The sequence below is a fragment of the Colius striatus genome, chromosome 15 (genome assembly GCF_028858725.1).
Source record: "Colius striatus isolate bColStr4 chromosome 15, bColStr4.1.hap1, whole genome shotgun sequence".
In the NCBI taxonomy this organism is placed as follows: Eukaryota; Metazoa; Chordata; class Aves; order Coliiformes; family Coliidae; genus Colius; species Colius striatus.
The window spans coordinates 13,141,946-13,169,173 of NC_084773.1; the positions used below are offsets into that span (position 1 = coordinate 13,141,946).

The 27,228-nt window shown below is 45.6% G+C and overlaps 2 protein-coding genes across 6 annotated transcripts; one reads left to right on the plus strand and one right to left on the minus strand.

Annotated features, from left to right (window-relative positions):
• The first annotated feature begins 105 nt into the window (after nucleotides 1-105).
• Nucleotides 106-8,397, plus strand: KCTD6 (potassium channel tetramerization domain containing 6). The gene is made up of 3 exons (XM_062008696.1): nucleotides 106-512; nucleotides 5,670-5,778; nucleotides 6,990-8,397. Exons 2-3 carry the CDS (start codon nucleotides 5,752-5,754, stop codon nucleotides 7,674-7,676), a joined length of 714 nt encoding a protein of 237 aa, XP_061864680.1. The 5' UTR covers nucleotides 106-512; nucleotides 5,670-5,751; the 3' UTR covers nucleotides 7,677-8,397.
• A 1,057-nt stretch (nucleotides 8,398-9,454) lies between these two features.
• On the minus strand, nucleotides 9,455-26,373 carry ACOX2 (acyl-CoA oxidase 2). 5 transcript variants are annotated; one of them, XM_062008112.1, is made up of 15 exons: nucleotides 26,139-26,373; nucleotides 25,271-25,501; nucleotides 24,147-24,309; nucleotides 21,742-21,893; nucleotides 21,393-21,500; nucleotides 20,407-20,526; nucleotides 19,847-19,962; nucleotides 19,300-19,472; nucleotides 18,113-18,275; nucleotides 17,272-17,462; nucleotides 16,005-16,166; nucleotides 14,924-15,029; nucleotides 12,797-13,014; nucleotides 11,076-11,208; nucleotides 9,455-10,155 (listed from the first exon to the last, which is right to left on the minus strand). In XM_062008112.1, exons 2-15 carry the CDS (start codon nucleotides 25,428-25,430, stop codon nucleotides 10,093-10,095), a joined length of 2,028 nt encoding a protein of 675 aa, XP_061864096.1. In that variant the 5' UTR covers nucleotides 25,431-25,501; nucleotides 26,139-26,373; the 3' UTR covers nucleotides 9,455-10,092. The 5 variants fall into 5 exon arrangements, with proteins under 5 accessions (XP_061864096.1, XP_061864095.1, XP_010205857.2 ...); XM_062008111.1 differs by having other exon boundaries at nucleotides 25,271-25,550; XM_010207555.2 differs by lacking the exon at nucleotides 26,139-26,373 and having other exon boundaries at nucleotides 25,271-25,672.
• Between the last annotated feature and the right edge of the window lie 855 nt (nucleotides 26,374-27,228).

Consider the following 27,228-nt stretch of genomic DNA (forward strand, 5'->3'; position numbering starts at 1 on the left):
GAGCCGACCGCAGCGCCGCCGCAGCCCCGCCCCCGGGCGCGCGCCCTGCGGCCCCGCCGCGCCTCTCGCGAGAACCGGCGCGCGCGACGGCAGCGAGCGGCCGGCGCGGCATTTGGACGGCACTTCCGGTGGCTCGGCGGCGGCCGTGCGCCCACCCTGAGCGCGCCGGGACACGCATGGCGCGGGCTCCAGCGCCCGGCCCGCGGACGCCGCTTCGCCTCTTGGCGACCGGGATGCCCCGCCCGGGCTCCTCCCAGCCCCCCCGGTGACACCGCAGCCGGGCACGGAGCCGCAGGCCGAGCGCAGTAACGCAGCTGGCGGCCCCGAGGCGCACGGGGGCGGCGCTGAGGCGCTGCGGGGCCCTGCAGCGCCCGCCCCGACCGGAGGAGGCGGGTCCCGTGGGCGGGGCTTGCTCAGGACACGCCCCCCGCGTCCCTGCCCGCGCCGGCGGCTCAGCTCCGCGCTCGGACGCCGCCACCGCGGGCTTTGCCTCGGCACCAGGAGCTGCGCCTGTGAGTGCGGGGCCGCCGCGGGGCGGGGGTCGCGGCGCTGAGCGTCCGGGGCCTGCCCTGGTTCGGGGGGAGCGGTGAGGGGCGGGAGTGCCCGCACCCCCTGTGGGGGAGCGCGTTAAGGCGGGATGGCCGCGTCCTGGGTGAGAGTCCCGGCGCGGGACTGGGCGCCCGGGGCCGTTTCGGTTGCCAGGGAAGGGCTGCGGGGTGCCGAGGTCCCTGGGTTAGGGTGGGGATAGGACAGCTAGTGCTTGGCTCCTGTTCCCGGATGGGCAGCGGGATGGAGCAGGGAAGGTGCCGGGGTGCCTGGCGGTGATCTCTGGTAAGCAGGGTCTACGATATGTGGGCCTTTGCCCCCACGCAGGGAGGAGAGAGGGTCCTCCTGCCCCACGAGGAAGAGGAGGGAGGCAAAACTGCTACTCTGCTTTGGGAGGGAGTGAGGGTGTAGGCTCTTGGGTCACTTGCTGGAGAAGGAAAGGCAAAACTGTCTGAGTTCATTTCCAGTATCTTTGCTGAATCATTGTGATCCTGGGGAGAGTTCTTCAATAGTCAGCTCTCTGGCTCCTCTGAAATAGAAACGAGCACTTCCCAGCTCCTGCTGTATGCCTGGGCTCCTCTCTGGGCTTGCAGGAAGGATTTCTGCCCCTGTCTTACCTTGCTCCTTGGTCCATGCATGTGCTGAGCCCTGTTGCTGTGCGCAGGGGAGCTTGACGTTTCTGATATCTGCTTTTCCACTAAATTATTTGGAGACGCACATTATTTGGAGGTTTGCACACGCAGACAACTACCAGTTAGTTTAACAGAAGCGAAATGCATGAGTAAAACCCCACTGTTGTCATGGGTGTGAAAAGCCTGGATGCCTTGGGTTGCTTCAGGACTAGCAGGACCAGGCTGGATACAAGTGTCTTCCTTTGGCTCTCATGAGGGATATGGTGATGGGGGATTTTCTGTGCAGCGATTTAAATAAAAGTTTGGAACCTGGACTTAAACCAGGATGTCACAGAACTCAGGAAAGGAACGAAACTTCAGGAGCTTGGAATTTGGAGTGAAATAATTAGACTTAAAGGAGTGAAAATGCTGAGTGGCTGGTGTGAGCATTTTCCTCTCCTGCCTGAGGTGAAGACTTAAGTATTAGTAAGACAACTAAAGCAAGAACTAAGTTATTTTTTAATAAACTGTATTAGTCATTATAAACTTGAGATGTGCACAAGGCAATAGATACTTTCTTTAGTGAAGCTGATCTGCTGAATTACCAGAAGATTCGGTAACTGATTGTTTTAAGGGCTTGGCTCCTCCTTGCTCCCTTGCTTAGGGTAATATGAAGGTGGAGCCTCCTGGGATTGCTCTGCAGACTCTTTTCTTGCTGTATGGTTTGATGGAGTACAGTCACCACTTAGTTCTTGTCAGTTCAGACAAGTCACTGGTAAAGATTTACAATAAAAATTTGCCTTTCAGATGTTCTATCTGGAGAGGAGAGAGGTTGTCCCTGTACTGCAGAACTATGCTGAGGGCATTTTCTTCCCGTCTTTGGAGACAGAAATGTGAGAGGCAGGGAGCTAAGTGGTTGAGCATCTTGAAATACCAAGTATGTTTATGTGTATAAGTAGACTCCTAGCTTTACTCTTTACATTTTTAAGTTGCCATCAGTAGAATTCCTGCCAGCTCTATGTTGATCTAGAAACCTGAGGCAACTACTGAGGTTAAACAGCTTGTGTTGTACTATTGATACTAAACTGTCCCCTAAAGACAAGTGCCACAAATAAATCCCTAAATTCTTGTGTTGGACAACTGGATAAGAAACATTCAGAGAAAATCAGGTGGTGTATGCCTCTTCACTTTTAACTCTTGGGTGCAATTCTGCTCCTCTTTCTAGTAACTGCATATGAGACCAGGGCAGTGGTGTTATCCAGGTGCAGTGTATAGCCTGGGGCTGGGACCAAATATGATGCATGTGCAAGCACTTGGCAGTGCTGCTGGCATCCCCAGGCCTGTCCTGAGACTCCCCTGTGTGTGGGGGGGACTGTGTATGTGTGTGTGTTTGTGGATGCAGATGTTCAGCTGGCTCTCATTTGCTTGCCCTGAACTTCAGCTTGCAAAATGGTTGCACGTTAGCAGCTCTGACCTGGGAGAAGCCTTGTTGGAGTTAATGGCACTACCTGTTGCAGGAGTGCTGCTGTTAAATAGCCTTGTAAGCCTCTGAGTCATCATATATGAAATAAGAGTGAGCATTCTATAAATGCATGTGTCCAATTTAGTGTATGAAGTATGAAATGATGACTTGAGTGTTTTTCTTCAAAGGTACTTGCTTCTTGTTCTGCCTTTCTGGTTTTGGATGTGCTTGGTGCTGGGCTATGGCAGCAGCTGCCGTGGCCATGTTAGTGCTGTGCATCTTCTCCCTGCTCAAGGAGCTGCTTAGTGAAAGCAAGACTGTGGTTTGACATGGTCAGCGTGCTTCTGGTCTCACCGAAGATGACATCCTGTTTGGCTTAAATGATGTCAGCAGTTTCTCTGACTGAATTTCATCTGAAATGAGTATTTCTTATGGTTATTAAAGGCAGGCTGTCTTGGGCACAGCTGCGTGTCGCCTCTTGTCTGCAGTCTGGACATGAGTAGCCACATTGGCGCGGCTGTCCAAGAGCAGGGTGCAGTTGTGTGACACTGGGACAAGAGCTGGCTTGAGGCTGCTCATCCTGGGGTACGGATGGAGTGAGTGTCTGCCCACTCCCATCAATGCATTGCTGTCTTTCCTTCAGGAAGAATTTAAAGCATCGTTGGAAGGGTGTACGTCCCCACCCTTGTTGTGATGTGGGTTTCTATTCCTTATCTTGGGTTGTACCTGAGCAGAGCTGGTTTTGCCTGTGAAGTTGTCTAGAAATTCAGAGCTCCGAGGCCAATGAAGGAAGCAGCGGGTACCTGTGACCACACTTCGGCATTTTAGGGTGGTTTCCCAGGATCGTGCCTTTGCTCAGCACTGGCTTTACCAGAGAGGTTTGTGCATACTTAGTGATTCTTGGTCCTTACACAAAGGTCAGTGAGATTTTCTTGGTGCCACTTACATTTTGAGGCCTGGGTTTGTTTCAGCTAATTGCTCTTATAAATTATTCACTCCAGTGTTACATAGCAGTGCTGTGATCAAAGATTAATTCGTGCCCTCATACAGACAGGTGGTGTCATCTGTTTCTTTTCTTGATAATGGCTTGTTTCATCAGTAGTGTGGACTTAAAAGCTGACCAATATAACATAGTATCTGTCCAACAGTTCAAATAACTCTGAGGGACATCTGTCTGTCTTTGAGATAGTCTGAATGTATAATGCCAGTTAATTTTATTAAGACTGCAGAGATGTTATATCATAACTACTAGGGAAGTCTATGGCTGGCTGCATCATTTCACTTTCAAGTGAATGTTTTCCTTGAATATAAGACATGTGTACCAATTATCTCTCCCGTGGTTTTAGTGCATCTGTATGTTACACTGGTGGTGTACTTGACTAACACCTGTAAGTACTGGAACTTAAAAGGTCTGGGCTATTGATAAAAGTTGATGAGCTGTGTTTGAATAACAATTTCAAATAAAGAAAACCTGATTTCGCTTCTTGATCTGTGAGCAGTTAAAAAATAATTGCAGAGATTGGCAAACAAGCTGGCATTCCAGGTTTATCTGCTGTCGGGGGCTGTGCTTTAATGTACTTTCTTGAGGCGTGCTCTGTCTCTAATTTGTAAAAATAGGATCCTGGTACAACTAGTTCTGTATCTTAGTATTCCTTAGTCTTCTGTTGTCTGACCTCATGATTTTCATATACTGATTTGGAGTTTTTTACTGTTTAATACATGTGAGATGCAGCTGAGGCTGTGCTGCTGCTGCCGGCCCCCAAAGGCCTGACCTGCTGGATGCTGTCGTGCCCAGGCTGTGGGTTTGGGCAGGGCAGCAGAGTCCACAGAGGTGGGATGTGCTGCCTTCTGTGGTGAATGAGACCAGCCATGTTTGCTAGGCATGAGAAGGATGTTTTTTGGTTGGGAATTAACTGTGAGCCTTCAGTTGATTTGGAATGTAGGGCTTTGACTCAGCTAAATCTTTGTGCTGCTTCTAGCTGAGTGAGTGCGTGTTGAAGTTCACTAGTAAAGAGGATGGGAGCAGAAGCCTTGGTAACATTGTGGTCTTCAGCGTATAAAAATAAACAAAGCTGAGCAGCTGCACCCTACTTAAAACAAACTGACCTAAATTTTCAGCAATTCTATCAGAGAGTCAGGCTCTTGGTAGGGTAAAGTCTTACCGACGAGTGGCTTCCCTGTCCATGCATCACTTGGCATGGTTGACAGGCACCTATGGAAAATCTCCACTGGTGGCTGGGGTCATTCACTCCCCCTTCCCCTCAAGTTGCCCAACCCAGGCTGTGGATTTCCCTTGCCGTGGTCATGTGGAGAAAGTCCCCTTGTTATGCAAGTCAGCAGTTCATAATGTTCTGGGAAGCTACAGCATGAACCACTTCTCAGATCGCTTTTGTTGGAGTGTCGTTGAAAACACATTTGATGTGCTCTGGCTTGTCCCTAAAGAGATTTCTTTTGAGAGTACATATCTGTCTGTGAAGTCCATTCATACTCTTTGTAGATTAATGTTCTTGTTATCAATTGCAATTCTCCACTTCCAAATTATTAATTCCACAGCAAGATTCTTTTTTCCTTCTAACTGTTCAGTGACTTTCGTGCTTGATTTATTCTTCTGTGCAGTTTGAAACTGGAGCATGGAAGTTTTGGCCAGTATTAGTGGATCACATGTATGACATCAACGGTGGCTGAATAAACCTCTTTAGTTGGGAAGAGACCATCTGCCCTTCAAAGTACTCACTGTTTCCCAGGTGAAAGGTAGTCTGTGAATATGTATTATCCTTAGAGGCAACATTTCTTGTTATTTAACAAAACTGAGATGGTCAGGCAGCCAGTGGAGTTGTCCCACGTGCTCCTGAGACAGGCCTGCAGGTAGCGGGAAGGGAGAGGAAGGGAAAAGCTCGTGTTTAGAGTCTTTGGCTAATGTGGCTTTGTAGCTGAATGCTCTCCTGGCAGAGTGCCTGCCTTTGACTAGGAAGCATTCCTCTTGGTTTTCTTGTAGGTACTGATGGTCTCCATGTTTTGTTCTCTGTTTTTGTGTGTGCTTTTTCCTGCAGGGAGATAATAGGAGGTGAACTGCGTGTCCTTTCAGCAGCCTTCTGTTAAACTTGGAATACTCCAGTTCAAGCGATTGAACAGATGGATAATGGAGACTGGGGATATATGGTAAGTGCCTGTTTGAGTGTGCACTGTATGCTGCAACTGGGCTTTCAGGGCCTTGCAGGAGGAATCCTTTCAGATCTGTCTCGTGTAAATCCAGAGCTTCAGCCGTGCGAGGAGAAAAACTGCATGTTACAACAGCTTAGGTGCATTCTTCAGAGTGCTTCACCTCTAATACTATTTGTGGGCAGAGTTCAGATTCACATTTCCTAAGTACAATCAGTGAGTACTTAACTGATGCCTTGAACTCACTGTGACTGTTTTCCTGGCACACAAAGGATGAGAATAGTTTGTACTTCCTGCATATAATTTTAAGGACTTTGTCATTTTATTTATAAAGAAAAATGTTTTTCTTTGTAAACCCTGTCTCAAACTAGACAATGACATCTTATTTTTCTCCTCTTCACTTTCTCTAAACATTCTGCTTCCATGCATATGTCTCTGTTCTCTGGCTGGCTGCAGTCCTGGTTGTTAGGGTTGGTGGCCAGATGGGATTTATGTTCCTTTCTCTCTTGCTTCATGTGCTATCTGGAAGCTGCTGCAGACTGGTTTGTGCTCTGCCCTCCTCTTCTATGCAGCATGCTAATTTGCTAATAAAAATGTCTTTTTAGAGTTAAAAGCTGAAAGTTCTTCTTTTGTTTGCTCATTTTAATGATGCCTCTTACACCAGAGCGTGGATTATTTTGATGCTGAGCTCTTGGTGCTGTGTCTAAACTTGCACTGTCATTCTCTTTGGAGAGAAAGAGGCTTAAGGCTTGTTCAGCTCTTTGGTTTTTTTTTCTTTCTTTCCTTCTTTTTTTTGTTTTGTTCTAGAATGAGAGACAGTTTGTGAAAGTAAGGAACACTGATGGGCCTCATTCAAACTAACTTGTTCTTCAGGAATTCTCTCTGTTCTCATTTCCCCATCTGTAGAATAGGAAAAAAACTTGTTGCCCAAATGCAAAACTTGCTTCTGTGACAGTAGCTCAGTTGTTAGGATTTCTACAGCATTCTGGAAACGTGCATTCTGAATGTTAAGCATCATCCTGTCTAGTTGCCAGTTGTGCCTTGTTGCTAGGTGGCTTGAATGTGTTTGACTTCAAACACCGCCGAAGGGCTTCGAAGGGGAGAAGCACGATTCTCTCCAGAGCCTGCAGCTCTCAGTGTTTGCCGTGTGTGTCAGGTGTTCGAATCTTCTCGTGGTGGCTTGATAAACTCTGCAATTTCTCTCTTTCTAGATGACTGATCCAGTCACGCTAAATGTGGGTGGACACATGTACACGACATCCCTCACAACTCTAACGAGATATCCCGACTCAATGCTTGGGGCCATGTTCAGGGGAGACTTCCCCACTGCCAGGGACTCTCAGGGCAATTACTTTATTGACAGAGATGGACCACTTTTCCGTTATGTTCTTAACTTTTTAAGGACCTCAGAGCTCACTTTGCCACTGGACTTCAAGGAGTTCGACCTGCTTCGGAAGGAAGCGGACTTCTATCAGATCGAGCCGCTAATTCAGTGTCTTAACGACCCCAAGCCGCTGTATCCCGTGGATACCTTTGAGGAGGTGGTGGAGCTCTCCAGCACCCGGAAGCTCTCCAAGTACTCCAACCCGGTGGCTGTAATCATCACGCAGCTCACTATCACGACGAAAGTCCATTCCTTACTGGAAGGCATTTCCAACCACTTCACCAAGTGGAACAAGCATATGATGGACACCAGGGACTGCCAGGTTTCCTTCACTTTCGGGCCCTGCGATTACCACCAGGAAGTGTCGCTCAGGGTCCATCTGATGGAGTACATCACAAAGCAAGGCTTCACGATCAGGAACACCCGAGTTCATCATATGAGCGAGCGTGCCAATGAAAACACAGTGGAGCATAACTGGACTTTCTGTAGACTGGCACGGAAAACAGATGACTGATTCTGACTCCACAGGAGCCACTTGAGTGATTAGCAACTTAATTGGACGGTAAATCCAAGGGAGTCTGGATTTTGACTAAAGCAACAATGTGGGCTTTTTTTTTTATACGACTATTTATTGTTTATCACGAAGGACTTGGAGGAGTTTCGTTCTCTAGCAGCTCTGTCCTTTTGTCCTGTTGAGAAAAAAAACCATGCATGTGCCTGTTCAGTCAAGACACCTTGTTGTTTGAAAGAGGGAGTCCGAGGGATTAGTACAATAGGGTATTTTGTGTCATTAACACAATTCTCTCTGATGCAACTTAAAGTGCTAAAATTACCTCCGTTTAAGCGGTTTCTAATCCATCTAATGCTATGACACTGGGAGCGAGAAACAAAAATGATTTCAGATGCAGTGGGGGAAAAGCTGCTATTGTGTAGACTAATTTAGTTTCTAAATCAATAAACAGTATTGTAATGTTCTAGGAAAACAAATCCCACCCTTTAAAAGTACTTGATAAGTACGGTTTCTTAACAGTTATGACAACTGTTTCTTTCTATGCATATAAATCAAGCAACCAAATATTATCTGTAGCCATGGAAATACGATTAGAAATATTTATATTGGATTCCAAATACAAAATGTCCCTGTGGTAGAATTCATATTTTTAATGCCTGGTGCAATATTATTCCCAAGTGTAATGCCTGCCAGCAAGAAGCTAATAAAAATGTGAGATACAGAATACTACTTTGTATTTTCCTTTTGTCTCCTAAAACTTAACAAACCAAAACCAGCCAACCAACAAACCCCGCCCAAACCTTGTTTTTCTGTGCTGCAGAGTAATTCAGATGCTCTGCTAGGGCTCCATGCTCCTCCATTACTTTGTTCCTTTTTGTATTAATCAATTGATTCAGCTGTCCTTGTTATTGAAAAAGCTTGTGTTTAGGAAACTGCATTATGACTACCAGAAAGATGGCAAGGATTTGTACTGGCTGAAGGGATGGGGATGGAGGGAACATGGAGCCTGAAGATGTGTCGCTGCCGAGTAGCATTGTCTGGCTTGATAGACGTTTATCTAGTGACTATATATATACAGATTTCACTGTAGAGTGCTGGGCTTGATGTTCAAGGCACTCAAGTTCTGTCTTTCTATTCAATTTTGTGTAGAATTTCTCCTTGTCTTGGCCACTGTCATAGTTATTAATAGAATTTCTGGTTATGCTCTGACTTGAATGCTGTTGAGAGTGAGAGAGTTGATACCTGTTTTGATGAATGGATGGCATTCGCTTGTGAAGCTCTTTGTCACAAGAGTTCCTTGCCACAGCTGCTTTGCTCTCTGGGCTGTGCTGACCACAGCTCTTTGGGAATGTAAGTAGGGGGCGTCTGCACTTCTGTGGTAGTTACTGGTTCTTGAAGGCAAGACCTTTCCATCCCATCTCTCGCTCCGAAGGCCTGTGTCAGGGGTGTATTTCTCTGTCATGTTTTGTCTCCCTCTTTTCATACCTTGCACGCTTTTTGACTTTTGTAGTAAGAGGCAGTAAGAACTTTATTCCTCCTATAAGAGGGGAAAGAAAAGCTGAACTGGTGAAGCTCAGGAAGAGCGGTTGTTTCTTTCTTGCAACACGCGGTAAGAAATATCCGTGTTAACTGCATTGAATTATAATCACAAGATGTTCTTTGCAACTCTTCATTTACTAGCAAATGAATGACTGGCCTGGATCAGCCTGCCCTTTCCATAATTATGAAATATAATAATTAGAGAAGCAGTATTCCAAATAATAGACTTTATTGGAGCACAAGATTTATAGAAAGATGGTATGAGCAGCTCTATTAATGGGAAAGTAAATTCAGCAGACTCGAGTTGGCATCAGCTTTGTCTGAGTCTTCATTAGCCAGGAATACTCCACTGCTGAGCAAGTGAAGAGCTATTTTAATTGTCCAAACAGATGTACTTTCTGATACAATTTTTGATCTAAGAGAACAAGTTGTTCCTAGAAACCAAGGACCGTAATTTTACCTGCCTTGGATTTTGCAGTAAAGTGGGTTGCTTTTTGAAGGCACTGTACGGTTATGACACACTGAGAGGGGCTCATAATGTGGTGGGTGGGCTTGTTTTTTCCTTTAGATTTAAAAAAAAATATAAGACAGCCAAATGTCACAGTTTTGATGCTGTCAGAACACTTCAGGTTACAAAACAACGAACCCTAGACTCCTCCTGACTTGATTGCCTCACAGCAGTGGGTACCACTCAGCATCGTTTGGCTTCTGTTCATTAAATGCAAATGACTGGCTAAGAACCTTCTTTCATACTTGTTAAAACTGCAAGTAAGCAACTTGATTATTAATTTTGATTAGTCATTACTGATAGTTCATAAAGGTTCATAAAGGTAGTGCCGCACAAAGAAGAGGAGGAAATACGTGGCCTTCACTTAGCTCTTCATAATTTTGATAGTCTGTTATGAAGAAGTGGCTTCAAATACCTCTTGTAGGCTGGGTTCATCTGTTCAGAAAGAGAATGTGGAAGGGAATGAATGGTAATTAAGAAGAAAGAAAGACTGTATTTTTTTTTCTTAACAAACATCTGTGAAACACAGAAAGCCAGACTAGTTAAAAAAACCCCAAACAAATGAAAAGCCAAACCACCGGCTACTTCAGCTACGTGCAAGGTCTCTTTCCCTATAGTATGTGCTGTCCCTCATAGCAGGTGTACAATACACATGCTACATGGGGCAGCGTACTATTTAACTTCAAAAAATATGCTTGAACTTGAATGTTTGCTGAAGGCAAATGTTGTGTTTGGCTGTGGCATTTCAAAGGGTTGCTGATTACCACAGTAAAAATCTCACTTAGGCAAAATGAGTTTTCAGACAGAGCAATAGCTGTTTACATCTTGCAGAATTTTACACTGCTCAGTAATATGGATGAATTAAGAAATGAAAGTGCTAAAGACCATGAAGGATGAAATTGCCTTGTTTAACATTTATACTTTTTCTGGTTAAACATACCATTTAAAAAATGGTATTGCACCAGTACAAGTACCAGTGAATGGAAAATTAGTGGCTCTTGCAGCCATCTAGTGTTCCATAGGATGTAAACTATGTTAAACAGACTTTTGTTTGAGCTTATCTTGTACCATGCTGCTGCAGTGATACAAGTTCAAAAACCACAAGCACATAGGTGGCATGTGACAGTCCAGCTCCCTGGTGCTCTAGGGGCTGTAATTCATCGGCAGCTTAAATGTCTGAGTGAAGACACTCAGGGCACAATTGGAGCGCCACAGGTCATGGTTCAGAGCAAGATACTGAGAATGAAAAGCTCTTATTCCATTTAGTTTTATCTGTGTTGCTTTTATTGAAAGAGAAGCAAACAACTGCTCTGGGAAAGGCAGAAGTTGGCCTGGCTATAGTCCAGCATTCCTACCTGCGTGTTGGTTGGTGACTTCTGAGCCCACTCATAAAGCCGTTGGTAAACCTGCCCGTCGTAACTGCCAAGAGCAGAATTCAAGGTCTTGTCTGTGAAGTCAAAAGCATCCACCAGTGGAACAGCATCCTTCCTGTGGAGCAGATGAACAGAACCAGTGTTGCTGAGGCTTTGTAAGACAGGAAAAGAAGTCAAAAGTAAACTTGTCAGTGAATTGTCCAAGTTCCTCAGCCAAGTCTATGCGAGTTCCTCCCCTTGCGTACACTGTGAGGAAAATCCTGCTTGCTTTAATTCCTCAGAAGTACTTTCTGTGAAGGCCATGAGCAGTCTGTGCTGTTGAATGGGTATTTGCAGGGTCCTGTGATCCTCTGGGGTCCATCCCTAATTCAGGACTCAAATCTCATGGCAGATGTTTTCTCAGCAGAATCTGACAATTTTGGCCTTTGGGGTTTGCTGGTTGTTTTGTTTTTCTTTTGCTGTGTGTGTTGTCTTACAAAATGGAATAAGGTTGCTGCCAGATTGGTGTGAAGAGCTTTGCTGGCTGCAACCTTCATCTGCTCTTAGGCACTTCTGTTACCTCACTGTGAAGTGTCAAGGTCTTCTACTGTATTTGTGTCCAGAATAAGAAGCAACCCTGAACCACACCAGGGACCCATCTAGCCTGGAGGCTGATCTGACAGCAGTCAGCAACAGACAGTGAGAGCATAAGGACAAGCATATAATGACAGATGCTGCTTCTAAGCAGGAAATGGTTTCTTCTTCATCATCCTGGGTGTAGGAAGTTATGGTGGTTGTACCCTGCACCTGAGGTACAGGGATGCAAAATGGTTTGCTCAAGTGTTGACATTTGCATTTACCAGTTCCGTTTAGGGAATGGCTGTCAGGGTGTTTGGGAGAGGTTGGGTTTTTGCTACAGACCAGGAAGTTGCAATGAATTCCAGAGACAACAACGTGTTAGGTTTCTGAAAATGTGAAGCTTAAGCTTCTTGCTTAACTTGAATTCTGCCACGAGTTCTAAAAACACTTGCCCTTTGGCTCAGCATTGATCAGCTCTTTGTTATGGCCTATCTCCAGGTGGCTTAAGTAGAATTGTACATACAATAGCAACTTGCTTCTCTGCACCATAAAGTAATCTGCTCTTAAGCAGCACTGGGTAGTGAAAGACGTCAAAAAGCCTTTTTGAGGGTTGTGGCAAGTTAAAACCTCACAGCATATTGGAGAATTCTGTTGGTAATAACTGGAGTCGAGCAGATGCATCGGAACTAGCTGTAGGCAGGATTGTTTGGGTACCAGTTGCAGCTCAGCCATGGCAACAGAGTAGGCTGTATTAACTGTGGCTTAAGCGAATTTTGCAGTGTGTGGTGGGTTGCTGTGGCTGCCTCCTGCCAGTGCTGCTCCCACTACAGATTTTACTGCTTTTGCTCCACTGCAAACAGTAGAAAGTGTTCAGGTGATCTTGATTTATAATTTCAGATTTCATGTTACAGAACTCTAGTTTAGAGATTGCAGAGGAGCCAGACACTTAGGTGTGTTTTGCTGTGAAAACGAGCTCTGTGTAGATGTTTCAATCAATTTCTAGTGCTGCCAGGCAATGCCAATGAAAAACGAATGAGATGAATTTACTTTGGAGATGTTGCCATAGGTACAGCAGCACCATTTTATACCTGTCACAGGGACAAACTGAATAGCTGTGTATCTCCTCTCATGCTAGAGCAGCTCACCGAATGACAGCCAGGAGGTCCAGGTATGATGATGTGACCATGTCCATTTGAGGTCCAGATATGTATCCGTCATGCAAGAAGACTCCTGCATTTGAGAAGATCCCGTGTAATGCAAAGAGGTCACAAAGATGTTTCATAATCTTCTGGATGCCAGCCTCGGTCTTGAGTTTTTCCACCGTTTCTGCAAAGTTTTTCACTGTGATGTAGTGGCAGTGAGCCTGGAAAACAAATGCAATTAACAGTGAATGCTCCTCAAAACACTTTTAGTAGGCCAAGTGACTCAAATGTTCTTGCAAAGAATATAAAACCTTTTCATTTCCCTGGCACTCTTCCAGTCTGTATTCTTTGTGTGCTGGTAGACTAGGCCTTTTGCATTCAGTGACAGTCGAGGGGAGAACTGGAGTGTAAACAGTCAGCACCGTGGTATTTGTAAACTCTGGCAAAGCACTTCCGAAACCACGGTAGTACGTGCTGTAAATAGTTCTGATGAATACCTTCAAGAGTTTGTGTGATGGAAACACATTGGAATGTGCTTCTGTTGACCCTTAGCAAGTGAATCTTGGTTATACATCCACAGGAGAGAACCTGGCCACCCATTTGAGTGGGTGCAGGAGGGAAGAGCTTGCTCAGGTTTGTGTGTTGGAAGCGAGGTCAGAGTCTTTTCTAAAGTTAATCTCGAATAGGAACATTTTGCTTCTGTTTAATTCCACTAAAAATACATATAAACAATTATCAGGGAAGGAGTTTTTTAAAGTCACTTTGTTTATAGGGGGCCTTCTTTATTTTTGAGGTGATTACCCAGATTTTCTGCTCTTTTTTTAGACTCACAGCAGTGAACATTTGCTGCTTCCACTGAGTCTGCGTAATTGGAAATGGGGGATGGTGCATGGCAGACAGGTGACCAAAAAAAGTGTTGCTACTGAGATCAAGCCTTTGCTCCCTTAGCAAGCTCTCCTTTTGAAGGATTGTAACTGTGCTTACCAGCACGAGCACATCAGTGCTTCTGATGGTTTGGAAAGGATCTCAGCTGTTGCTGAGAGAGTTTGACTCATCAAGGACTTCATCAAAATGACTGACTACAAAGGGGCTGTTCCCTGCTAGGAGATCACCAAGATGGTAACACCACTGTTAGGTAAGTGTAGGGTTCCTTTTTTTCTGTCAGGGGGCTTCTTATGAAGTCCATTTCAATTTGTGTTGGCTCTGGCTGAACGGTAGATTACAGCAAGATACTTCTCATTAAAGATGGAATGAAGTTAAAGTAAGCTGTGGATCTGATTCAAAATTGCCTCAACTTAGGAAGGAAGGAAGACCCTCACCATAATTCTGGAGGAATTGCACTTAATTGTATATTAAATATACCATTTTTGAGTTTTGGAGATATTGAGGTATCAGTGCTTCTGATTTTCATTTAAATGTAGGGCTTTTCTCCCCTCTTGCCTTCTGTTGAGCTTATTTCTGTACTAACTGACCTCTGTTTTGGAGAACAAATGCTGCTGCCCTGATCCTACTTGAGCTGAAGGCATGCTGGTTGCCTGCTTAACCTGTGTGAACTGGGAGTTGAGTTTGAACCTCATTTATTCGTTTGACTTCGATTTTTCTTTCAGTAGAAACTAACATTGCACCTATCACTGCTCTTCATTGAATTCCCTGCACCTGTCTTTCCTTGTGAGAGCAGCAGACGTAAGAAACACCAGGTGTGTTTCACCCTTGTAGGGTGACAGTGGGGAAGCTTTCCTCTGGGAGCCACAAAAGCTAGATTCTTATATAAAAAATGAATGTTAGCTGGAGGTGATGGGTTCTTGTTGCAGGATATGGGAGGTCTCATTCTGCTAGTAGTGACAGTATAAGCATGATACAAACCCAGTACATAATTGTGGGGGTTTTTGACCCTTTCATTTCTATTTCCTGAAGTCTGTTTTTGTAACCACCTATTCAGATGGCAATTCCTCAGATCCAGAATTGCTTCTTACTACTAATTTTCCACAGTGTTGTCCTGGTCTTTGTGCTGTCCTTTAGATGCTGACAGGAAACATTGAACAGCACTGAGACTTTAAGCTAAGAGTGCTGTTTCTGTGGCATATCGTATCACAAATACAAACATGAAATAAGCAGGTAAATGTTGCTCACCTTTGCAGCCTGTGCCAGCTGCACCGTGCACAGGTTCCACGCGTCGTGCTTTTTGACTCCAGACTGAGTCAAGTCCTGTAGTTTAGCTGCTGTGCTGATTATGAGCCTGGAAAATTGAAAAAGCATATTATGTATGGGTATAGCAGCCCACATGCAGTCATTTCATACTCAGATTGGTGTGTGATTGGATGGCCAAATGGCATTTCTGACATTTGAAGTTACCTATGCTTGGTGTGAACGAACTTAAGTTATGCAAAATCTAAGTACAAATCAGGAGAAGCACTAAGACTACCCTGGTACTGAAGGACTTCTGCTCTCTCAGCTACCAGGTTAGTTTACCAGGGGCTCTGCTGAGTTTTTCTTGGGTTGTATGTTTGTAAGGAGAGTTTTCAGAACAAAATGAGGCGGTGACAATAGTGGACTGATGTTACATGATGTTTCTGCTTTTCTACACAGGCATCCAAATCCTGCTCCTGTTGACACCAAAGCCTTCAGAAGAATGTCTCAGGTTTTATGCTGATTTAACTGATAGCAGGGTTGTCTATCTGTTTACCTGTTTTTCAGAGATGATGCCCTCATGGCCCATTGCCATGTATGTAATACTAATGAGATGACTCATGGTACCAGTTTTGTGTTGAGTAGTTGAATGTGCAGTTGAAAGCCTACAGACAGAATGAGCAGCTCTGTTTGCTGTGGTGTTCCTTGAAAACAGGTATGTGAAATGTTAACTTTCTGTGTAGATTTGCACAGGGTCCAGTTGCTTAAAGGTTTGATGTTGATGGCAACTCAGTGCTGTGGTCTGGGATTTAATTAAATAGTGCAATCAACTTGGTACAGAATAAACTCTATGGAACATAGTTAATAGGTTGCACATGACTTAAAAGTTTTGATGTGAAGACTTCATATTGAACATTTGACATGGCTAAGGTTAAAAAAACTGTCTTTCAGGAGCAGATGGTGTCAATTCTGGTGTAATTTATGTCATTTTAGCTCTCTTTAAAGCAAGGAAGATACTGAGATCTTTACACATTTCTGTTGTCAAAGAGAGAAACAAACCTCGTCCCCTGACCTTCATACTGACCTGGCTGCCATGTGTTGATAGGCCTCAGTGTAAATATCTGAACAGAGAAAATCCGACTTGTTCTTGGCTGGACACTTCCCGGGTTTCACTGCAGCCAGATAAGTGACAGATGGTGGAACGGGCTGGCCGGTGCTGACTGCCTTGAGGCACTTAACCAGGAACCTGGGAAGAGGGTAACAGTCAGAGCAGGGCATGGTTGTGATCCCCACACAGCAAATGGTCATGCAGAAAGTAAAGTGGGCTAGAGTGAGGAGCAGCAAGGTGTGTCCCATCCCATCAGTGGTCCAGAATGGACTTGGACAAGTAATGAGCGGTTTTTTTACATGTTATTCACTACAATGATCTGTGATGGGTCTCAGGGGTAGCCTGGCTGCTGTACTTAACATTACAGCAATTTGAAGTGATGAATTTTTAGGGAGAAGCTTCTTGTATCTGTGAGCATTCTCAGCAGCAGGCTGATTGATTGCATTATCAACTTTGCAGCCTGAGTCTAAACACTCCGGGACTCTTACGGTGATTTGATCTTAACCTCTCTGATCCCCAGCACACAGTCACATTATGTTAACAAATATGAGATCCTTTCTTGGAGCTAAACAAGAGTCCAGGGAGCATTGCCCACTCCTGTATGTTTTTGACATCTCTGCTATGACCTAGACTGATCGACCAGGTCTGTAAGTCAAAAGCCTACAGCATTTCTCTTGACCTTACTACTGATCTTGCAAGAAGAGGCAGTAATGAGTGCAGAAGTGTCTGCATGCAAGCACAGAGCTATGTGGAAGCACTTCTGTCCCTGGAAAGCGCTTATAGTAAAATCACATATTATTAAAAGTTCAAGCAGCTGTAGTTTCTTTCTCCTGTATTTAATGTACTTTGGGTCATTATTTGGAAGAAAATTATCTTCTTGGAGCATGACTCATCCACTTTCAGTATCCAGCAACTTTACCAATATTACATTACATTCATTGCTTGAAAAATAAGCCACAAAATTTATAGAGCACTGCTTTTGCTGTGCTACTGACAGAGGAAAATGGGGTTATGTAGAACAGCACCTGTATAAGTTCCAAACCCAAAAATAGAGGAGATAGTTCCATTCCCACACACCTCCATGCACGTTAGACAGAAGACATGAATAGTTTATGTCCTGAGCTGTATTTTTAGAAGGTGATGTGAGAAAGGAGCAGCTGGTTTTACTGGTTTTGCAGAAGAACTAGTAGAGGTTGAATAAATGAGGGGGAAGGCTTTCAGGTGAGCAGATTTGGATTGTTACCTGGCAGTTTGCAGGAGCAAAATGGTGTTTTCCCCTTCATAAATACAAGAGGCAAGTATATTAGTATACAAGGAAGGGAGTCCACTCAGCATGGAGTAACCATGTCCCCCGCATGCCCGGAGGCAGATCTCCACTGCTGAAGTGCAGTACTGAGTAACCAATGCTTTAAAGCCTGAAGAAAGTGCATGGAGCTGTTTAAAAAAGAAACAAAAAACAAAGGCAAGGTGTTAGTGGTGAAAGCGTTCTAAAGCAATCCTCAGGAAATGTTTCTTTTTTTGTGCAATTTCTGGGCGTGAAATGCCTGTCAGATCCTCTGTGTGCTGGTGTAGCACCCTGAGCCTGGCCTTTGGGTTCTGCACACCCTCGTGCTGGGCATACTGTGGCCAGTTTATCCATTTTTGGGTTTCTCTGAAGCAGCAGTGGCTTTGGCAGCCCTCACTCAGAATGTGTTTTCACTTCAGGCTTCCAGTTGCAAAATCTTACTGTTCTATCTAAAACATCACGTTTTTGGGTCTGGCTCAGAAGTGAATATTTGCATATCCGTTTGTAGCTGAAATTGTGAAACAGCACAGTTTGTGCCACCAGCTACCTGGAACAAGGGTTTTATCAAACAGAACATGCTTTTCAAGGCCTTTTCACTCTGCAATAGTTTCTAAAACCAAAAAATTTGGGGTGGTAAAGCAACTGCTGTTGCTGACTGGTTGTGGGCCTAGGACGTGCCATCTGATCTCTTAGTGCTTCCTCTTTCTCCAGTTACCTAGTGGTGAGAGGAATGCCTTTCCAGTTTGCTAAAATACTTTGATATTTAGAGATGAGAAGAGCTAATCCTGCTGGAGCTCACCTCTGGCAGCGTGTCAAAGTTATTCCTCTGGATCTCCCTGTACCCCCGGTCAAATAGCTCCTGCAGGTAGTTGTTGATGGAATGAAAGGCATAGACTGCTGCTAACGGGGGCAACAATTTCTCTTGCTGAGTCTGGTAGTCGAGGATTTTTGCTTCTTGTTCCCTGTTGGAATACAGGTGATGAAGTCAGGAAAGCATGGGCAGTGTTACTTTACCTATCATGTAATGACAAATGGCTTTTTTCATCTATCACAAAGCAGGACTGAGCTGGCATTGTGGCAGCAAATCTACCCAGCTTGCTAAGCTGGTAGAGAAACAAACCCAACTAGGAAAAATATGTGTTTTCTGCTGTTGGTGAACCAACCTAACGGAGTAGAACAGGCTCTGTGGGGATTGGTGAGTGCAGAGGAGGAACAGGGACAGATGAGGATGAAGCCTTCAAGGACAGTAAGTTTTTAGGTGTGAAAGGGGAGGTGGTGGCACTTTTGCTTTTCAAACTGGATCTTTCTGGCCATGCATGTAGATAGGTTTCTTTGAAAATATTAGAGTATAAGCCTTCTGAGCTTTTTTTGGGTATTCTTTACCACTTTTGTGGCAGCTCATACACTTCAGACTTATGATGGCATTGGTTATTACAATAAGTCTTGTGTTTGGTTCAAACCACATTCTCGTTAGGATCTTCTTGTGTTGGAAAAGAGATTTAAGTGGAAGTGTTTGAAATCCATTCAAATGAAAGTATATTTTAAAAAATGAATTCTTACCAGGCTGATAAAAGTCAATGTTGTAAAGTGTGGGTATGGCATTTGTGGATGTTGGAAGGTATTTTACTGTTGCACCCACTGGCAGGATGCTAAGGAGTAAGAGTTCAGCAATTTGTTCACATTGTCTGGCTTCTGCTTTATGGGATTACACAGGAAGGCCAGTTCTAAGAAAAATTAAGTTGCCTGTTTGAACCACTGAGCTACTCAGACTGCGAAACTTATCTTGGAAAGAACTGTAAACATTCTCTTGTACTTTGCCTGAAGCTCGTGAAATAAATAACGGGGATGGGGTGTGTGTTGTAATGCCCTGTTCTGGGCTAGGAAACAAGCCAGTGATGTGCTGAAAGATGAGAAGTAGAAATAACAGACTAGTGCAGGGGAAGGTGGTGTGTGGTCCCCTTCCTTGGCTGGGTTGTGTGGCGTTACCCAGGCATGAGCTTGGACTGCCGGCGAACCGCCGAGTAGCGGATGGCGATGGTGCAGGCCTTCATCAGCCGGGTCAGCACCTCATCTGCCAGCAGGGAGATGCGCACCGTGGTCATGGTGAAATAGTTAATCTGTGGCGATCCCCGTCTGATGTAGTTGCCGTCTGGTTGAACCTAGAACAGAGAGAGTGTGTGCTTCGGTGTCTAGGATGGTTGTGTAGTGTCCGTGCATAGAGTAAAAGGGGCGTTGAAATCCTTCCCTGAATGCAGAACTGGATGTTTTTATGTGCAATGGATCAGATGTATCCGTTTGAAGAGCCGAACTCTTACTGCTTCTGGCTCCAGTAGCTTCTGCCTGCCCCACAATCCCCACCCTCAGAATGTGGAATTGCTGACACAGTTTCATTTAGGATTCAGGTACCTTTTGCCCTTGATAAAACTGCAGAGACTTGCAGACATCACAAAGGAAGATATTTGTCCTAAATTTAGGCAGGTGTCTGTGGTGTCTCTGGCTGTGCCATCCCAGTCTGATGTGAGTCCCTACGTACCTCACAAAACTTGTTCAGCATGTTCTCCCTGGGCACTCGTACGTTCTGCAGCAGGAGGTAGCCATTGTCAACGTGCTCAAAATTCATTTTGGGACCAATGTCTCCTGCAGTTATGCCTGCAGTGAGAGGAAACATAACCTGCTTACTTCCACCTGAACTTTTTTCTCCCCATTTTGTACCAGGCTGAGGCTCTCAAGGGAAGGGCAGTGTTCAGTCAGAGGGATCAAACAGCCGTTCAGATGCCCTACGGTAGCTGATTTCCCTGATGCGTCTTTTTACCCGTGTTGGCCAGGGTCAGAACTGAGGTGTCAATGCAGATGCAGTCAGAGCAGCCCAGGCTTTTGGTTAAGAAGGTGGCTTGATCTGAGTATGCCTAAAGATACATTCAATCTTCCTTTATCTAAAATAGTTGGGGTTAATGATAAGTATACCTTGGGTATCTGTCTTGGTTTGATTTTGGTAATTATAACTCTCTCTCCCCCTGGGCCTAGTGTTTTAGAGTTTAAGAGCAAAGTAGGCAGAACACTTGCAGAAGAGCTGTGATGTCTGAGGATGTTTACCTGGGCAGAGAGAATGGTCCTGAAGGCTGCGTATCTGCACGATGAAGGGATGCACGCCATAGCACTTCCCGTGGATGTACAGCTGAGCAAAGACCACTGTGTGGGTTGCTGACCTTCCCACTGTGCGAAGAAAAACAGCCCCTTTCCCTTAAGACAAGGCACGATACAAACACTTCCACAATTAACAACAGTCAGTGCTAATTGTGTATTAGGTCTCACTAACACACAATTATGAGTCAACATAGGTGTGACCCACAGATGCTGGAAGCTGGAGATTGCAAAGTCTGTGCTCTGAGCCTGCTCTTGACTCAAAAGTTGCATCATCCTTCTGCCTCTATTGCTGCCCGTGAGGCTTGGATTGACAGTTTGCATCAGCAGATGAGAAAAAAATAAGTGAAGTTCTTACAGTGCTGACAGAGTGGGCAGTTGCTGTGGCTGTTAGAGTAATTCCAGTTATTTTCTGCAAAATACTTTTCCTGAAGGGAGCCATGAATTTTGTACTTGAATTCTTTATGCTGAGAGTGGCTGATGGCTCCTTTGTACTGATCCGCTATGCTGATGACCTCCTGGCAGTTTTTGGTTGTCTGAATGTTATTGACAAAGAAGAGATAATTGATTCCTGCAGAGGCAGGACTTGCCCTGAGTGAAATTCTCCAGCCCTACCACTCAAGGGCTTTTGAAAGATGATAGTGGCTCCTCTCTGGCCTTTGAACTTGTACAAAACCCTTTGGTCTCTAACTTGTCTCTCAATGTGTGCATCTCTTAGTGCTGTCAAAGAATCATAGAATGGTGGGGGCTGGAAGGGACCTTTAGAGATCATCTAGTCCAACCTGCCTGCCATAGCAGGTCACACAGCAACTCATCCAGGTAGGGTTTGAAAGCCTCCAGAGAAGGAGACTGCAGTCCTCTGCTAGCACCTGGACCCTCAAACACTGAGCTTGAGCAGAACAGATAAGGAAAACCAAAATATTTTGTGTGGTACTTACTGTCTCCAGGCCACCACTTCATGGCAGAGATCTTTGGTGTGTTCAGTATAAACTCCTGTGTAGTCATATCAAAGACTGCTGTTGTTTCCAAACCCTGAAGATAAGTTCCTTTAAAAAAAGAAATAAAGTAAGTAATCTAGTTTATCACAAAGGCAGAGAGACTGGAGGATTTCTGGAGGCTGGTGTGGGCATTACCACATGAGATAAGAACTGTGGGACAATGCTTCCAGTGACCCCACACCATCTCCTGCAAAGGTCTGAAGCCACATGGTACAACCTCACCCAGGGCCAGCTTGAACTGAGAATCCCCTCAGAATCTGAGCCAGAGCCTTTTTTCTTATAGCCTTACCATGCCCCAGCTCGGTCTGGGCGTAGCTTCCAATGATCTGATACTGGGTGGCGAGAGGAATCCATTTGGCAATCTGCTGGTCAGAGCCCAGCATTAAAATACTCCTCTTGAAGATGCGGTGAAGGAGAAAGGCGATATCTCCTGACACTGCCCTGCAGAGGGGGCACGAGAGGTATTTTTACATGGATGAAGTTCCAGGGATGTGTGAATGGGGCAGGGACACTGCACTAGTCACCAGACAATACCAGCTGTTACCTTTTGATTTCTGCATTGTCATACCTTACCAATGTCAACACAGTACTGCAGCAAAAGTGCTCTTCCAAGCTGCTTTTACTCCTTTCAGTAGTTTGCTAGTGTTGCTATCTCATTATCTCGCTTGCTCTTGGAGGAATTATCTGTTCTGAGTATCAGATGCTGAGTTCTTAAAAACACAGCCCAGCTCCAAAGCTCCTGTGGCTCTGATAGCTTGTGAGCCCTTCCTATCTCTAGTTTACTTCATAGCATGTTGTTTTCTTTCCCAAATATTTAAATAATAACTTTTTAAGGCTGAGTTCACACTCCCTCCCACCCCACCCTAATACCCTCAGTTCCCTATGGGGCACATTAGACTGAACTATGTATGTAGGCATCTGAGACCTGGATTTCCTGAACCTTCCTATTCCTGTTCTGGAGAAGTGCTTTAGTAGGTTGTTGCTCTACTGTTCTCTGGGTGTTTGCTGTCAGTCACTGTCAGTGAACAATACTGGAGTTCATGGAGATTTGGCCTGATTAAAGATTATTTTTCTTGTGGAAAAATCCAAATGAATCCTTGTAATGCCTGGTTTATTGTCTGGGCAAGTCCTTCATGGCCAGCTGAGAGGGCTGCATACGTCCTAAAAAGCTGTGTATGGCAACTTGGGTACAATAATTTCCATGGTGCAAATCAAACTCATTTGTTTTAAGGTTTTTTTTATTGTGTATGTGAGAAATGATAAGAAAATATGAGGAATACTGTCCCTCTTCCTGGTATTCCTCAGAATATAACTGAGTCATCTCACAGATGTAAGTACATATTCTCTCACACGTGAAAACAAGTGTCTCAGCTTGTGTGGCTGTTAGCACATTGCTTTGCTGCAGTGCTCTAGTGAGCATCTCATTCTGGATATATACCTTCTATTGTGAAGAAATGACTATGACCTGTCTTTTTTACTGGCCCTGAGAGAGAATCAGTCATGCTGAAAAACTTGAGGGGGGTAAATATGAACAAAGAAGGGAAGTTGCTTTGATTAACAGAAAAAGACTTAATGAACCCTTGGGCAGCCCATCCAGAAGTAACTTTAAGTGCAATTAAAAAAAGCTGACTTTTAGATGTGTGCAAGTGATTCACTGTGTCTGGCACCAGGACTTTGTGAGTAAGAGCCTGGTGCTCACCTGGAGTTCCATCAGAGAAGAGCTGTCCCGCAAGGCAGGCTGTGCAAAATCCAGCAAACTGGGAGCACAGGGCTGGTCCTGCCGAGGCCCTTGGCAGCAGGGGGCCTGATAAAAGCAAGCCTCTGTGGGAGGGATGCTTGAGTTTTGTCAGGTTTTTAACATCTTAAAGGGTTTTCTTTTCTTCTGAGGGAGGAGTGAGAACTGCTTTTTATTGCAAATAGAATGATCAGATCCAAGATTGGAAGATTTCCCCCCTTTATCAGTCCCACTCTCTGTAGGTGGTGAATTGCTCAGAGTAAGGAATTGTTTCACAGGATAAACCAATGGAAAGTGCCTCTGAGTGTCAGCAGCGTTGCCCTTTCGAATGACACCTTCAAACTTGCATTTTCTTAGGGGATATTAACCCCACCCAGTCAACAGTGTGCACTGGGCAACACCAAGCCAGTAATTTATTTAACAAAGAGGGAAAGAAGGAGGGGAAAGGCATTGAAATGTGGAGCTCAACCCCATGCAAAGTGTAAAGAGATCTTTTTAAGGAGAGGACTGTCAGAAGCATTTTATTCCATTTACCTACAAGCTGAGGCTGTGTGTATTTTTTCTAGGTTTTCTATCTAGAGATAATGCCATCTCTAATTTATCTGGAAATCAGTAATGTAGCTGGAACAGCACCACTTCCAATTACGGTTATAGGTTTAAAATGGCAAAGGAGTGCTATGTGAGCTGGTGCAGAGGTAAGGAGCTTGCTGAAGTGGATATATCACACTGAGGATATGAACTGCTGGGATCTGTCATGCTGTACCCGTGTGCTGCTCTTTGACAACCTCCCTGCTGTGTGTCATCATTTTCCCTTTTCCCGAGTGTGCTGCTGAAGTGAAAACCCGTGGCACGTTTGTATCAAAACCTTATCTGTCAACTTTTGGCCTTTCCCAGCCCTTGCTGAAGCTGATTTTTAACAAAATATTAGTTGTACCTTTAGAAAAAGAAATAAAAATCACCTGTAAATGTACTTAAATTCAGGTCCATCCTCAGTCCATCCCATCTCGTGCATCTTTTTGTGGAGGTGAACAGCTTTCCTGACCGCTGCTTCGTACCTCTCATTCTGGCTCTGGAAGTACTGATTTTCTCTGCTGAACACAGGGTCGCATTCAATAGCTTCGACTGCAAAGCAACACAGAGGAGTTGGTTCTCCTGGGGATGAGGAGGTGTGGGCAGTGCCTTGAGTCCTGTGTAGGAGTGCAGGCAGGGGTCATGGAGACTGATGTGACTTTTTAAGGTGACTACAAGCAGGTTTTATTTTGGCAGTAGTAGCTCTGGTGGCTGTCATGCAGTGGATTAGGGGAAGGGAACCAAGTGGGCCTGAGAAAGGGATCTGTTGAGTGGAAATAGTGACCCTGCAGGGTAAGGCACTGTCTCTGATCAGGGTGTTAGGGATGACTTTGTGCCTCAGACTGAAAATGCCATGGATCCCTCTGTCTTCAGCTGAAGTAAGCTGGATTTTGGTCTAATGACTGGAGCTACCAGGTGTCTTGCTCAACAGCAGTGCTTTGGTTGTTGCAGCATTGCAAAGCAACTCTTGGGCTCACCCTTTCTGTGCCAGCCTGAATGCTCCTGCTGCTCTCTTTTTGCCTTGAAACCTCGAGTCCACATTTAAGTTTATACTGAACTGTAGTTGCACTGGAAGTGTGCAATCCCAGCACCTATGCCATTTTCATTTGATAATGCTGCAGTTGCAGAAACAAAAGAGATTTTCTTTTCCCCTTCTATTCAAGCGGTAATGTAAAAAAGCTGTAATACAAAAAATGCCATTTAAACAGAAGGAAAAACTATTTTACTGTTCAGGTGAGGGAGCCCTGGCACCGGCTGCCCAGGGAGGGTGTGGAGGCTCCTTCTCTGGAGGTCTTCAAAACCCTCCTGGATACATTCCTGTGTGACCTGATCTAGGTGGACCTACTTTAGCAGGGAGTTTGAACTAGATGATCTCTGCCACTTTTTTAAGAGGCAGTAAGCACATACCCAGGAGCACAAACCGCCCTGTGCTGCAGAGGATGAGCAGCAGCAGCAGGGCTGTAGGTGTGCTCTGCAGCAGCCCACAGCCAGGGGCTGCAGAAGGCTCACTCACCCACCGCCCTCCGTGTCCGCGTGTGCTCCACGCCGCCGTCCAGCCACACCGTCAACTTCTCCACACTGAAGGAGGCTGTTTGCCTCTCGCTGGCGAGGTCGGGGTTCACACCATCAAGGACTGAGCCCTGCGAGTACTTGCTGGTCTCTGGCAGAGCCATCCTGGAGACTGAGTTGCTCTGGGAGGGGCTGGGACTCGTCACCTGCTGGCACCCCTGCAGTGGGTGGTTGGCTTGGGAGCAGTAAGGAGAGGTTTCAGTCGGCTGGTTAAGATGTTGTACCTGCATGGATATGTGGGCACTGTCTTGTCCTCATCACAATGATACGCACAATGGAAATTTTGGGTACTTTTAAGAGCTCAAAAAGCAGGTTTTATTATTTTTTTAAAGAAATAAATATTTTTCTTTCAGCTGTCCATTCTCAGTATTTTATGAGAGGTTCCTGCTGGAATATCCCACAACTCTGTGTTAATGTTTGAGGGAGCTGCTGGGCCAGCCCTTGCTGCGTGCTGCTGCAGCTGCCTGGCCCATAGACACGAGCTGAGAAGGTCCTGGCCCTGGAGTGCTGCTGTCATCCTGCTCCCCGGGGAGCTCAGCTTTACGTTAACTTCTCAATCATGTAATTCCCATGTTAGCAGACACTAATAACAAACAAGTGTAGTGTGTGGAAGTTAAAGCAGATCTTTCCCTTGAAGAGGCTGCCTGCCTTCCTGTATAAGCAATTTAAACTCTGGAAACTCTTACAAATGTATCCTTAATTCCTGTTTCTCTGATCTTTAGACCTTTAATTCAAGGTGTCTTACTGTCCTGGGAGAGGGAGAAAAGCCTCACAGCAGCGTACTGAGTACACAAGGTTGGAGTAACACAGACCTGCCCTTGAGCCGTCCCGGCAGCGCTGGGGCCCCGCCGTGCGCCGGCCGCTGCCTCCCTCTTCCGTAAGGCCGCTGATGAAGAGCCGGTGTGTCTGTCGGCTCCGTGTGGGCGCAAGACCCCACGTCCCTTGTCCCACGTGTCCTTCAGGGAGACATCTGGCTGCTGCTTCCCTGCCTGGGTTATGGCTCCCTTGTCCGCACTGCAAGGGATCTTGTCCCCAGGGCCAGCGGAGTGTGACGCTGCCCGTGGGTGTTTCTGCATGTGCGCGGCAGCGAGCTGGGGCTGACCTCTGCCGGTAGCAGCCCCTGCGCCTCTGAGGCCTCACATCCCGCTGCTAAAAGGGCTGGAGCCTCTGCATTTATAAAAACCCCATTTTGTGTGCTGGAAGCTGCAGTTCTGTCACCAAAGTGACACTCTGCCCCTCTACCAGCATTTTTCTGTTTGTTTTTGTGGTCTGCTTAGGGTGGAGCAGAGCACCCCTTGGCCTCTTGCCGCTCCTCACAAGTGGATTTGACTCACTGAGGGTTTTCCCAGATCAGTTTGGGGTGCAAGCCAGGAGATGGGGGGGGATGTGCCTCTTGGGCTGGGTCATGCTGGGGGGGCAGAGCAATCTGCCCTGGCTGCAGTCTGGCCTGGTGTTTGGTGGTTGTGAGCTGGCAGCTCACCCTTCCACGCCAGCTACAGCAGCCTGAGCCTGATGGGAGACGAGTCCCTCTTGCCCACGGTTCATTGATGAGTCTGTGCTGCTGCTTCAGCCCTGTTTGTTTCTTGCTGGAAACTGCTTTGTCAGAGAAGGAGGTGAAACGGGTAGGATTCGCTACCATAGAGCTGCTTTATCATGGGAAGTTAAACAAAGGAAGGGAAATCAGATGTAGTTTTGCATAACTGTAATTTTAAGCTTGACTCTGAGAGAACTTTGCCCAGCAGCCATGAGGAGCAACAATAAATCAGAAAAGCTGCCTGCAATGCAGTAAGCATGCTCTTGGGCAGTGGATGGTGCTTTGGGGGTGAGTTTGGTAGATTCAAGATGCTATGTGGCTCTGTCACCGTTCCAGAGCCATAGGGTGTCCTGTGGATGTGCTGCCTG

Excerpts from the sequence above, each read along its gene's own strand:
- KCTD6 (XM_062008696.1), top strand. The coding sequence starts at position 5,752 with ATGGATAATGGAGACTGGGGATATATG. Across the intron at positions 5,779-6,989 it reads ATGGAGACTGGGGATATATG|ATGACTGATCCAGTCACGCT; the intron begins GTAAGTGCCTGT and ends CTCTCTTTCTAG.
- ACOX2 (XM_010207555.2), bottom strand. The coding sequence starts at position 25,556 with ATGCAGGTACAACATCTTAACCAGCCGACTGAAACCTCTCCTTACTGC. Across the intron at positions 21,894-24,146 it reads GAATTTAAGTACATTTACAG|GGCAGTGTCAGGAGATATCG; the intron begins GTGATTTTTATT and ends CCCCCTCTGCAG. Across the intron at positions 18,276-19,299 it reads CAGTCCAAGCTCATGCCTGG|GGAACAAGAAGCAAAAATCC; the intron begins GTAACGCCACAC and ends GTATTCCAACAG.